The sequence below is a fragment of the Mauremys mutica genome, chromosome 1 (genome assembly GCF_020497125.1).
Source record: "Mauremys mutica isolate MM-2020 ecotype Southern chromosome 1, ASM2049712v1, whole genome shotgun sequence".
In the NCBI taxonomy this organism is placed as follows: domain Eukaryota; kingdom Metazoa; phylum Chordata; order Testudines; family Geoemydidae; genus Mauremys; species Mauremys mutica.
This window is the reverse complement of record NC_059072.1, coordinates 301,408,729-301,423,236: the sequence shown is the minus strand read 5'-3', so window position 1 is coordinate 301,423,236 and position 14,508 is coordinate 301,408,729. Positions and strand designations below refer to the sequence as shown.

Genomic DNA, 14,508 nt, shown 5'->3' with positions numbered 1-14,508 from the left:
GATTTCCAAGGGGGTCTGCATTGCCAATTGAAATTTTTTAGGAGTCTGCAAATGAAAAAAGGTTGAAAACGACTGGACTAATAGAGAAGCAGCCATTTAAGGGCAGATTTTAGGAGTTTCTGGTGCGAGGTCTGGTGGATCTGTGAAGCAGCATTATAAGAAAAACATTCAAAACTGATTACATATTGAAATTCTCTACTCCTGTCATTAAAGTTCTATTTTTGACTGCTTAAAACCACTCCCCAGCCTATGTCCATTTTTTGTTCTGGTGCTTTAATTAGTTCTCTGCTGAAAAGGGGACTGAATCAGGGAACTTTTTTTCCCTTCCTCACTGTGCTTTCTCACTATATATTACCCTTTTGGTCACCATCCCATGAGACAAAGATTTCCTTGTTGTCAGATTAGTCTATAGAGCCTGACATATTGATTACATGATAAATGAAGTAGACTCACATGTTTTTTTCCTCTGCTACTTTACTTAGGGGCAAGAACTAAAAATGTACAGTGTGGTTGCTCCAAGACGGACAATATGGTAGTGATCCATTTAAGGTTAGAAGAGTGACAGTGGACATTGCTTGTCTGTCTGTATGCCTTTATGCCCATGGTGGCTATTTGTTTCCAATTCTCATAGGGACAACCTTGTTCAGAGAGGGAGAGAAGGGGAGACTCTTTCTACAATCAGGGAATCAGTTGGTCTAAATTAACTGCCATCTTTTAAATTCCTCCTCCAAAATCACCTCTTCCATGCATCTCACAAAGGCTTAGCCTGTAACTCAACATATTAAAGGAGTGAGAGAGAGGAGAATGAAGTTCTAATACTGAACCTTCTTCCAAGCCTCTCAATGCATTCTGTGCTGTCTGTTTAGATTCTAAGTTTCTTGGGGAAGGTAACATGCATCGTTCTGTGTCCAATTGTCCTGTAAGTGGCTGAGCTCCTTGTTGGCATTTAATAAATGTTACTACCACTGCTAACTGTGTTGTATTTCAGGAAATCAAATATTTAAAGGCTACTCCTAAATCGTGCATGCAAAAGGTGCACCTGCATATCCATCTACCCTTTTCATATGTGCAAATGGCAGGATACACATTATAATAACAAAGTCATTTTGCAGATTTGAAATTATTATAGCATCTTTTCTAGTGTTGTCCATCTTATATGCTGAACCTATTTCAAAATGCAGTATCTCCTAAAATGGAAGTTAGTTCTGTGCTTTACATAAAGTACAAAGTCCTATGTTTTAGATCAAGAGCCATAACTTAGTTATTAGACTACGCAGCAAAGGTTTTATGAGGGTTTCAAAAAACTTCAGAAATGGTTCCATGAACTACAAGCTATATAATTGTTGGGAAAATCCGTAAGTTTTTGATTTATAGTGATATTAAAAGGGAGCATTACACATTTTGTATACACAATTCAGGAGGCCACAGCTGAGAAGCTGACATTAGAGGCAGTGCCATTGAAATGGAAGTAGAAGATGAAAGAGGAGAAATGTTTTGTAATGTTTGGTAGCATAATTTCTTTTTTAAAGTCAAGCGGGTGGCAAGCTAAATAAAAATATTAAAGGGTATATTTAGTGTTGTCCAGAACAGGAAGGGATTTGGAAGCTGGTATCCCTTCCAGCACAAGCCTGTCTGATTCATAATACATTTTCCATTCATCACACATTGCCTTTCATTTTTCCTTATTGCTTTGAAAAAAGCAACATCTTGATGCAGAGTGTGGTAGCAGCAGTGGAAGATGAAATTTTTCTCATTTCACGCACACTTTCTGAATTGCACAATAGCAACAACACAGTATGTGCTGTATTTAACAGCAGAGTGGAATGAACTTTTACTAATGTCTCAAGAAAAGTAATGAACTGAAAGATGATATTTAGGGAAACTTGTGTTTTACAGTTTGTATACCCAGAGCTTTAATAGAGCAAAATCTTTCACAGAGCATCTGATGCTATTAGAAAATTCAGCACCAAGTAGTGCAATAATCAATTATGTCAATGAAGTTTGCACCAATTTAAGCTTTACTGGGTTGTTTGATTTGTGCTGTAACACACATGGGCTGTAAGTCAGCTTTCAGGAGAACATAAGAACGGCCATACTGGGTCAGACCAATAGTCCATCTAGCACAGTATCCTGTCTTCCCACAGTAGGCAATGCCAGATGCTTAAGAGGGGATGAACAGAACAGGCAGTCATCAAGTGATCCACCCTCTGTCACCAGTTCTGGCAAACAGAGGCTAGGGACACTTCAGAGCAGGGGTCGGCAACCTCTGGCACGCGGCTCGCCAGGGTAAGCACCCTGGGGGGCTGGACCAGTTTGTTTACCTGCTGCGTTGGCAGGTTCGGCCGATCGTGGCTCCCACTGGCCGTGGTTTGCCGTCCGAGGCCAATGGGGGCTGCGGGCAGCAGCGCGGACGAGGGATGTGCTGGCCGCAGCTTCTTGCCACCCCCATTGGCCTGGGACGGTGAACCGCGGCCAGTGGGAGCCGCAATTGGCCGAACCTGCTGATGCAGCAAGTGAACAAACTGTCCCGGCCCGACAGGGTGCCTACCCTGGTGAGCCGCATGCCAGTGGTTGCCGACCCCTGCTTCAGAGCATAGTTTTGCATCCCTGCCCATCCTAGCTCATAGCCATTGATGGATCTGTCCTCCAGGAATTTATCTAGTTCTTTTTTGAGCCCTGTTATAGTCTTGGCGTTCACAACATCCTCTGGCAAAGAGTTCCACAGGTTAACTGTGCGTTGTATGAAAAAATACTTCCTTTTGTTTGTTTTAAATCTGCTGCCTATTAATTTAATTTAGTGACTCCTAGTTCTTGTGTTATGAGAAGGAGTAAACAACACTTCTCTATTCGTCTTGTTCACACCAGTCTTGATTTTATAGACCTCCAACATATCCCCCTTTACTCGTCTTTTTTCCAAGCTGAAAATTCCCAGCCTCTTACTAATCTGTCCTCATATAGAAGCTGTTCCATACCCCTAATCATTTAAATGCTGCTGCACATTGAGTGGATGTTTTCAGAGAACTATCTACAATTACTCCAAGATCTCTTTCTTGAGTGGTAACAGCTAATTTAGACCCTTTTTTACATTTTATATGTATAGTTGGGATTATGTTTTCCAATGTGCATTACTTTGCATTTATCAACATTGAATTTCATCTGCCATTTTGTTGCCTAGACACCCAGTTTTGTGAGATCCCTTTGTAACTCTGCACAGTCTGCTTTGGACTTAACTATCTTGAGTAGTTTCGCATCATATGCAAATTTTGCCACCTCCCTGTTTACCCCTTTTTCCAGACCATTTTTGAATATGTTGAATAGGACGGGGTCCCAGTACAGACTCTTGGGGGACACTACTATTTACCTCTCTCCATTCTGAAAACTGACCATTTATTCCTACCCTCTGTTTCCTATCTTTTAACCAGTTATTGATCCATAAGAGGACTTTCCCTCTGATCCCATGATAGCTTACTTTGCTTAAGAGCTACTGGGGGGAGCTATTGAGGGACCTTGTCACAGGCCTTCTGAAAATCTAAGTACACTTTATCCACTGGATCCCCCTTGTCCATATGCTTGTTGACCCCCTCAAAAAATTCTAGTAGATTGGTGAGAGATGATTTCCCTTTCCAAAAACCATGTTGACTCTTCCCCAACAAATTGTGTTCATCTGTATGTCTAATAATTCTGTTCTTTACTATAGTTTCAACCAATTTGCATGGTACTGAAGTTAGGCTTACTGGCCTGGAATTGCCGGGATCACCTCTGGAGTCTTTTTTTTAAATTGGTGTCACATTAGCTATCCTCCAGTCAGCTGGTACAGAAGATGATTTAAATGATAGGTTACATACCACAGTTAGTTCTGCAATTTCACATTTGAGTTCCTTCAGAACTCTTGGGTGAATACCATCTGGTCCTGGTGACTTATTGCTGTTTATGAATTTGTTCCAAAACCACCTCTAATGACACCTCAAGCTGGGACAGGTCCTCAGATTTGTCAAGTTTGGAAATCTCCCTCACATCCTCAGCCACGAAGACTGATGCAAACAATTCATATAGTTTCTCCACAGTGGCCTGATCTCTCTTAAGTGCTCCTTTAGCATCTCAATCGTTCAGTGGCCCCACTGGTTGTTTAGCAGGCTTCCTGCTTCTGATGTACTTAAACATTTTTTTGCTGTTACTTTTTGAGTCTTTGGCTAGCTGTTCTTCACATTCTTTTTTGGCCTTCCTAATTACACTTTTACACTTCATTTGCCAGAGTTTATGCTCCTTTCTATTTTCCTCACTAGGATTTAACTTCCACTTTTTAAAAGGATGCCTTTTTGCCTCTAACTCCTTCTATTACTTTTGTTGTTTAGCCATGGTGGCACTCTTTTGGTCCTCTTACTATGTTTTTAAATTTGGGATATACATTTAAATTGAGCCTCTATTATGGTGTCTTTAAAAAGTTTCCATGCAGCTTGCAGGGATTTCAGTTTTGGCACTGTACCTTTAAATTTCTGTTTAACTAATATCCTCATTTTTGAAATTCTGAAATTAATTGCTACCATGGTGGGCTGCTTTGGTGTTTCCCCTTCCGCCAGGGATGCTACATTTTGTTATGTTAGGGTCACTATTACCAAGTGGGTGAGCTATATTCACCTCTTGGACCAGATCCTGTGCTGCACTTAGGACTAAAACAAGAATTGCCTCTCCTCTTGTGGGTTCCAGGACTATCTGCTCCAAGAAGCAGTCATCTAAGGTGTCATGAAACTTTATCTCTGCATCCTGTCCTGAGGTGACATGTACCCAGTCAATATGGGATTACTTGATATCCCCCATTATTACTGATTTTTTTATGTTTATAGCCTCTTTAATCTCCCTTGTGTGTGCAGCCATGCTTGTGAGGCTAATGTGTGAGGCTAACTTACACTGTGTTTAAAAAAAAAAAAGAAAAAAACCTCCACCAGGGTCACACCCAAAGTCCTTAATTCTTACTTAATCTTTTCTCCCAGTGGAATTCATGAGAAAAAGCATTTGGGGTTCTACTTCTGCTGCTAGACATTGAAAGATAAATAGAAGGCCAAGATGTTCTGCATTTGACTTCTTTTTATAATAGTTGTTTTTTGGGAAGCTGCGTTCTTAAGCTTTTTTGTGCTAATGATTCTTAAAGTGTGAGACTAATAGCATTGATTAAGTCAGTCCTACTGCAGCCAGGTGCTCAAGCTTCCAAGTAGTTTTTCAGATACCTTTTAGCCTTCACCTGCAGTTGTCCATATACACTAGTCGTGTACCTCTCTCATACAGGAATGAGAAGCATACCAAACTGTGGCTTGGTTGTAGTGATGTATGGACTAGAACAGGGATCAGCAACCTTTGGCATGCGGCCCGCCAGGGAAAGCCCCTGGCTGGCCGGGACGGTTTGTTTACCTGCCACGTCTGCAGGTTCGGCCGATGGAGGCTGCAGGAAAGGCAGACAGCACATCCTCGGCCCACGCCACTTCCCGCAGCCCCCATTGGCCTGAGATGGCAAATCGCAGCCAGTGGGAGCTGCGTTCGGCCAAACCTGCCGATGCGGCAGGTAAACAAACCAGCTTTCCCTGGCAGGCCATGTGCCAAAGGTCCCTGGTCTAGGAGCTACTCAAAGCCTATTTTCACAAATCATCTAAATTCAATTTGAACCAAGTAGTTCAGAGTGAAAGGCTCATTCATTATTGTCTTGTGCTAAGCAGCAGGGTAGTATTCCCAGGCTGCAAAATATGGAATACCCCCTTAAAGTTGGTATGCTAACATTAGTGTCAGAACAGATATCCTGGGAAGAAATCAGAAGGTCCAGCTCCAAAGAGATAGCACATTACGAAAGTCATACAACTTTAAACCCAAGAGAACCTCATCTCTGCACTTTACGTAATTTAGAAAGTAACCCATATTGTTTTGGACATAATATATATAATTTTTGAAAGGGATATAGTGTTGAATACTGAGCACTGTGCTTTCACTGTGTGACCATTACTGTACTGGATTTGTTCCTCTACTAAGCCCAAAGTATGCTGAATGCAATCCTATTATTATCATTATTAAAAATCAGAAAACATAATGGGGCTCTTGGAATTTATCCCTCTGGGTATTTCCAGCCATAGGTTTTGATCTATTGTGCAGACCTAAAAAGTGAAGGATGGATTTTAAAAAATAGTGTGTAACACTTTTTTTTTCCAGAACGAGATCACATAAACAGCTTGTCAAACTCAGAGCTACACTTTAACAATCCACTTCTTGTGTGCCAGATTGCAGGGAGAAGAGAGTAAATTTTAACTCTACAGATAAAATGAGCAGTGTGAAAAGCTAAGATTCTAATCTCACTTAACACCTCTGTAAAACTGATGGAATGAGTCAGAATCAGACGCTAGAAATATAATGAGTTACTGCTGCTTATTTTCATTAGTTTGGGCAATTTTATCTTGCAAAAGTGTTTTAGTGGTAGTGAGAAATTGTAGTCAGTTCCTTTAAACTGATCATAAATGTAAACCGCAATCAGTATTTATCTTTTAATTAAAAGCAGATTGCCTTTGATCAGACCTCATGTCATTCTGAGTCAGCAGTCATTCCTTATTCTTAACAGATCACTCTTTAATTATCTTTCCTGCAGTACGATATCGTTGGACATTCAGGAGATGGCTTCAATATTGCATTGGTTGGGAGTGACAAAGTTCCCAAGAACAATAAGCAAAGATTAGAGATTATTAAGGTAAATCCTGTTGATAAATAGCTCTGGATAATCAAGGATTCTACAATGATGAGGATAAGTTCCACAGGTCACAGAATACAAAAAGTAAAGAGGAGGGAAGTTGCTGGAAGGGAGGTGAAGGAGGGATACAAGGAGCCATGTATGTAAACACGAAGCTGGGGGAAAACCTTTTAGACTTTTAAAAAGCCTGTGCCATAGTAATAGAATAAGGATGCATCTCTCTTGAACTGTCCTAACCAGTCCATTAATGATCATAGGAAGTTCCATACACACTGATCAGTTGGTACAGTTATATGGAAAGCTCTCCATTAATACAAAATATTATTGTTAACATGTAGCCATTGAGGAGGGAAACTCTGGGGGTAATCCTTAATACTTGTTTGTACAGTCCTTGGAAGCCATAAAGTGCTGTAATAGCAGTAAGAGTATGTAAACTCCTAGACTGAAAAGATGTTAAACCATCATTGCAAAGTGAACATGTACTGTAAATGTAATTAGGAAACCTTTGCTACATCAAAGCAACAGAAAATCTGAATATAACATAGAATTTAACTAATTAACAGAATGGCGCTGTGGAACTGTATATTTAAGCTGGCAGTTTCATGGGAAAATCTTTCTTTTCTAAATCAGTGTGTTTCTTATGAAGTGTTTTGGGTTTTTTTAAGAAATAGGCCATTGTATTAGACTAGGAGAACTGCATTTTCCACTGGCCAAACTCCCTAACTTTTTCATAGGAAATGGCTTTGTCCTCCACATTCTCCTATGCAGAATAACACATTTCTCTCTTGTTTTGTAAACCATATGTTTAAATAATTTTCAAGTCTATATTGTCACCATGAGCAGGCTCAGATTAACCAATGTTCACTTCTTTTGTTTTGTTTGGCGTTCGGGGGCCTCTTTCAGTGGGGCTCCGTGAAAGAGCCCCACTGAAAGAGGCCCCTGAACACCAAACAAAACAAAACTGAGTGTTGCAGCCACGCTGTGCACCAGATCACAACGTCACTCACTCAGATTTGGGGCGTACACCCCTCTGTCATGATGGAGGAGTGGCTGGGCCAGACGTGAGCGGTTCGGGGCCATGTGCACATGGGCCAGGAAAGGGGAGGGCGTGGAGCGGGGCGACTGGGATTGAGAGAAGCCGCCCTAACCTGGGATGGGAGCACTGAGTTGGGGGGGCAGCAGTGAGGAGCTGGGGACAGTTGGTGGTAGGCTATGGGGTGAGTGCAGAATATTGGGACCTGTGGACTGGGATGTATGTTAGGGCTGCTGGGATATGTGGGTGGCTGTCAGAATAAGTGGAGGCTGGTGTAGGGTTGTGGGTATATGTGGAATAGGAGACGCATTCAGGGGTCTGTGTGGGGGGTGGGAGAGGGGGGCATTCTGCGATCTGTGTGTGGGGTGGTGGCATGTATGGGACGAAAGTACTTTAATAAAGGTGGGGGGAGCCCAATTTCCACAGTGCAGAGGGCAACAAAATTCTTTAATCTGATCATGAGTCTTATATTTGGTAATAACACTTCATACTGAAGTCCATTAGTCTAATATACATTATGAACAGGTGGGATTTGGTCAGGGTATTCTCCCTCAGATCTATAGCAATGTGGAAACCCAATCTCCAGCCTACCATAGTGTTTTACTTCTTCACTCTCTAGTTCTGAAAGCTAAATTCCCTCCATGTGATTTTTCCAGTTCTGACATTGCAAATTGGATTTTAAGAATTTATGTTTGTATTGAGTGAAATGAACCTTTGACTGAACCCTAAAATGCCGCATATTCTCTAAAATATGGAGCAAGATGCATATTTCTAAATGTGTTTCACTTAATATGGTTTAGAAGAATGTTTGCTCCTTTTCATACCAACTAAATGTGTGTTTTATTTGGAATAGTTCTCTGTACATTTCCTTTTGACTTTGTTGCGTACCCAGATAATGCATGCCCATGCTCAATTCTGTATGAGCGGAGACCATACTCTGGAAGGGACGGAGCATGCTGTTCGTGAAATTGCCAAAGAAGAGGCTGATGAATATTTTGTCATAGTCTTGAGCGATGCAAACCTTGAACGATATGGTATCCCACCAGCAAGATTTGCCCAAACTTTGACCATCAACCCTCAAGTTAATGCTTTTGCCATATTCATAGGATCCTTAGGAGACCAGGCAGACAGGTAAATATATAGCAGCTAGTCCCTGAAAAATATTATGATTTGCCTTTTTCATGAATCTAAAGAGTGCTTTCAGAAGAATGTGTGTAGGCGCAATGGCCAAGTAATAGTGTTCTGCTCTAAGTTACAGGTCAGTAAGATCTGATTCTTGTCCCGTGTTGTTTGATGAGTAGTGGTGGCAGCATAGGCCTTATGCTACTTAACAGCAATTTTTTTCCAGCAAGTTCAGGGCATTGGTGGCATCAAAAGGGTGTCCATTCAGTTCTTCGGCTCCAAGGTAGTGGCTTTCAAAGACATAAATCCAGTATGGAATTAAAGGTTTTGGCCACGAATCAGCACCCCTGGATTCTTCCCTAATGAGGGAGTTAAAAATACATGTACATAGTCTAATCCAAAGTAGATTAAACTGAAACTCGGGAGATGTTTAGCAATGTGAGGGATGCCTAAAAACGAACTATATTTCTGTTTATGGCTCCATAGCCTATATTATAACTAGGGCCCTACTAAATTCAGAGTCCATTTTGGTCAATTTCCCAGTCATAGGTTTTTTTAAAAAATTCATGATTTCAGCTATTTAAATCTGAAATTTCACTGTGTTGTAATCGTGGGGATCCTGATCCAAAAAGGAGTTGGGGAGGGGTCTCAAGGTTATTGTAGAGGGGGTTGCAGTACTGCTACCCTTCCTTCTGTGCTGCTGCTGGCGGTGGCGCTGCCTTCAGAGGTAGGTAGCTGGAGAGGGGCCGCTGCTGGCTGTGATCCCAGCTCTGAAGGCAGAGCTGCCACCAGCAGCAGCGCAGAACTAAGGATGGCATGGTATGGTATTGCTCCCCTTACTTCTGTGCTGCTGCCTGCAGAGCTGGGCCCTCAGTCAGCAGCCGCCACTCTCCAGCCGCCCAGCTCTGAAGGCAGCAGCGCAGAAGTAAGGGTGGTATGGTATTGCCATCCTTACTTCTGTGCTGCTGCTGGTGGGGCACTGCTTTCAGAGCTGGGCACCCAGCCAACAGCCGCCACTCTCTGGCTGCCCAGCTCTGAAGTCAGTGCAGAAGGTATAGGTGGCAATACCCCAATCCCCCTAAAATAACCTTGCGACCCCCCCTGAAGCTCCCTTTTGGATCAATATCCCCAATTTGAGAAATGCTGGTCTCCTCCCTGAAATCTATATAGTATAGGGTAAAAGCAGATTTCACGGTGGGAAACCAGATATCACAGTCCATGACGTATTTTTTGTGGACAGGAATTTGGTAGGGCCCTAGTCATAGCTTGAGATGGTACAGGGAACTTTTATACAAACCAACCTTCTGCATCTGCTGCCCAGTCGCCAGTACATGCAACACAAAGCTGTTATCTCTATTGTAAACATGTGCCAGTTACCACTAATATTAAAGGGACAATTCTGCCTTTTTTTTTTTTTTTTAAAAAGGGTCATTGACTGAAAGGGTGGTAGGATCAAGCCCGGAAGGAGTTAGGTCACAGCATGTGGTATAATTTTAAAAGGTTTGGAACATGCAGCTGCGCAGTGGTTGCTATTCATTGAATTTCTGCAGGTTCCATCCATCTATTGTTTGTGTTCCCCATAAAGAGCTCCTAGTTTGAAATATTATTGGAGATTGAGTTTTATTTTTCCTACTGGAAAAATGGGCTCCTCATTCACACTCATCCATGAGGAGAAGAGGTTTTCAATTTGCCCAATTTGTCCAATTTACTAGATATAGAATATATATATATGACACAGTACCACTGAAATACAACTGCATGTATGTGCATAATTAAGCAAAGCTTTCCTTTCAAATATAATTTTAGGTGGGAAGTGGGGGAGGGGAGTTATTTTTATTAGTTTTTCTTTCCACATGGTTTATATATTTCCATATGGTTAATATTTTCATTTCAAATGGGAGATCTCTGGGACTGAGTTTATAGTCTATGGGACAATGACAGTGGGACACAAATATAAATTAAAACTTGTTTTAAAAAATCAGTGAAACAATGTACACCAAACCTGCTGATTAAATATCAGTGATGTGAATTTTGTAATATATATCTTTTATACTATTAAAAGCTTTGAATAAAAATGTACAAGGCTGACTACCTTAGGCCTCAGGCTAGCAGCTGTAGTAAAACATTAATTCAATTTAACCTAGAAGCTGAAATATCAACAGTAGATTTATAGCCAATATATAAAACTTCAGATAAAATCAGTAGTTTTTGTGGGGTGGAGGAGTTAAGATTTACCAAACACTTAGGTTAGTACAGTAACATTTTTAAATGAACTAAATGATCCCCCTACAGAGAGTGAGTTTTTAGTTGTTTCTGGAAGATCAGCTGTGCTAATACTGTACCTTGTTTGGTCACTGGTACCTTAATCTCAGCAGAGATTTTCACACACCAGAAACAGGGACAATAACAAAGGAATGGAAATCTGTAGAAACAGGTCAGTTGTCTTGCTGATGAAAAGACCTCTGTGACATAACTCCTTTCAGTGTTTCCAAGCTTTTAATTGCATAGTGACAGCAGTGTGAATGGCATGTACCAGCAAGGTATTCAGAAGTAAAAACATCCTTAAGGAACTCTCAGGACTCTTTGGTTTGCTCTCAGGAACATAATTTGCAATGGTAATTCTTTTTCCCTCCTCATTCTGATCTCCAGGCTGCAGAAGATGCTACCAGCAGGCCGGTCTTTTATTGCCTTGGATACCAAGCAGATCCCCCAGATCTTGCAACAGATCTTTACATCCACCATGTTGTCCAGTGCCTAAGAAGTTCCCGTTACTAATAAATAATTAGACATTGTAACAAGCGCAATTCAGAAACAAGCTGGCTGGTGAAAGACAAAATCAGCGCCTGATGAAGATAAGAACTATAAAACTGATAAATATAATTTTCACATTGAAATATTACAGTCCCTTAATCGAAATGCCAAAAACAACGCTGTAGCTTAGATTTTGGGTGAAATCGTACAGCATAGCCATCAGGTGACTTAAAATTCTGCATTCAGAGGGGTAAGAGAGTTCAAGGGGGTTGATGTAGTGCACAGGATATCTGTGTCAAATGAACAGAGGGACAGATAACACATCATTTGTGATCACTCTGGCTGATATATTGCCAGCAGCTCATTTTACTTGGTTTTATTAGCAGTGTTTCTTGGGATTGAATACCAAGTTATACAGCAATGTGCAAGTCAGACCAAGCTAATCTGCCCCACTGTTGTGTGTGCTGTGTTCAGAATTAGAAATGCAAGTAACTGCACATTCGAACAAGACTGCTCATCCTGATCTGCATCCGACCTTTGCTATTGGATGTCAGGAACAATAGAATGGTGTGGAAGCACAGAACATTGCATTATAAACATACATTCTTAGATCTGGAGCACAGCTCAGAGTAGTGAAAATCCCTAGAAAAAAGTTAATTTATTTTTTCCTGGAAAGACAGAGCTGAAAGGGGTCAAAGTGGTCTAAGACCCACCTATGCACCACCATGGCTTTCCCTCTGCATGGTAGCAGATGATGATGTCTAGTTTCTCTGTTGCCAGGAATCCTAGGAAAGGACCTCTTCCCCCAGGGGCTGGATGTGCTCATGGTTTTTTACATTTTGCTTCCATTTCAAGAGCTCTTTGGACTTTCTGTTTTGGTTTCTAAAATGTGAAGCTGGAGGGCAGATCTGTGTGTCAGAAAATGACTTTTAATAAAGAAGAAAATAAGTAAAAAGGAAAAATAGATCAAGAGAGTAAAAGTATGTGGTTTTCGTTTTGGTAGGAAATCTGTGTTTTGGGGTCTTCTTTTAATGCAGACCACTCTCACTCTGTGCATCTTTTCTGTTGTAAGTATTTTCCTCCCATTTCCACATTCTCAAACAGGAACTCTTGCTTTAGAATTAAATTGGTTGAAGTTTGTACTGCACTCTGAAGATGAAAATCCCTAGATGGGGCTAACTAATAGTACTTTTGCAATCACTGTGCTTCAGGAAGACTGGAATACTTAATAAATTGAATTCACCGTCCTACCGCGAGTAACTGTTAACTGTCATCACCACCAATAAAAAGACCCTTGCCCCATCGCTGATTATTATAAACTATTATAAAGAGATGAAAGGTGAAAGAAAGAGCACTGTCTCCAATCATGCTTAGAAGTTGTGGTACTTCATTGCAAAAACGAGCTTACCCTGGCAAGCCGCATGCCAGAGGTTGCTGACCCCGGTATAGAACATATCACCTCAGATTATTAAAAATGTTTAAAATCTAATGTACTAGTTATTTATGCTATTTATTTATGTGCAGTTCTCTCACCTGGCATAATGAAAATACTTGTTTTATTTTGTTTCCAGCCAGTGTCTGTTCAATTTTACTTTCAGATTCCATTTACTAACAGCATGCTGCAGTGATTACAACCCAAACACTTAAAGAGAATTATTTTTAAAGCGTTTTCTGGTGAAATTTAAGACACTCCCCCTCCTCACCGCCCGCTCCCCCAAACCATGAAATGATTTCAGTTGGTTCTGGAAGGGTCTTTACTTATGTGTCTCACTTCTGGAACATAGTTGACCAGACAGCATCCCTTTACATTGTTATAATATGATGAGAAATTCCATCTGGACTCTCTATATCTCACCTGCTTTAATATCCATCACTCTGGCATTGAGAAATCAAAATAGCAGCTGTTCTTCCCCTCCCTCTAGAATCTACAAAAAAAAAAATCTGCTGCTCAGCCAGTTAATAGAAGGATTTGGCAAACTCACACTGGTCTTCCATGTCCTTAAGTCGTGACAGAGCTTTCAAGTATGCATTTAATTAAAACAGTTATGAGAAACATATTGATTAGCTGTTCACTTCAGCACTGCCTGTTTAGCATCTGTATTTGTTAATATTCCAGAGTCCACCAAAGCACATGTACCAACAATCCCCTTAAATTGCCATTTGATTTAATAAGACTTATTGTATCGTAAAAGGACATATGACTTCTCCTTTTCTCACTGTTTATTATACCATCTTAGAAGTTTTGAAACAAATCTATTATTTACTGAACTGTCATTGCTTCGTTGCATGGGTATTATTGTTTGTTTTTGTAGGGTTCTGATTTACTGCAACTGATGTTACATTAGCATCCTTGCTTAAATAATCTTAACTACCTCTAATAATGCAATTTTTTAATTGGTTTTCATTAAAATCATTAAACGATTGTGTGTATAAAGTGTAATCATACTGAATATTTGTTGTTTTTCATTTCAAGCAACATGAGACAGCCTGATATATTTATTATCATCAGGATTATGATGCATACTGCAGCAAATGGTATAAATGGAGCACAGAATGTATTCTGCTGGAATGTGAAAAGTGCATTAGACAAGCACATTTAAAAACTTAAAGCAGCCTTTTATGGTTACTTGTAAAATGCCCTGTGTTAGTATAAAGCATCTAAATAAAGTGTGAAAGATTAAGAGCAGGTTGCTAATCCTTGACATTGACTCCAGCAGTGTTGTTGTAGCTATGCTGGTCCCAGGATATTTGTGAGATAAGGTGGGTGTAGTATTATCTTTTATTGGACCAACTTCTGTTGGTGAGAGAGACAAGCTTTTCTTCAGCTCTGTAAGCTCAAAAGCTTGTCTCTCACCAACAGAAGTTGGTCCAATAAAAGATATTA

General features: G+C 40.6%; 1 protein-coding gene across 1 annotated transcript in view; it reads left to right on the top strand.

Annotated features, from left to right (window-relative positions):
- VWA8 (von Willebrand factor A domain containing 8) overlaps window positions 1–14,221 on the top strand; it is a 282,235-nt gene extending 268,014 nt beyond the window's left edge. The window contains exons 43-45 of the mRNA XM_045012690.1: window positions 6,620–6,718; window positions 8,644–8,882; window positions 11,523–14,221. Coding sequence (XP_044868625.1) covers window positions 6,620–6,718; window positions 8,644–8,882; window positions 11,523–11,631 — 447 coding nt within the window. The 3' untranslated portion in view covers window positions 11,632–14,221. The remainder of the gene's footprint in view (window positions 1–6,619; window positions 6,719–8,643; window positions 8,883–11,522) is intronic.
- Window positions 14,222–14,508: the final 287 nt, after the last annotated feature.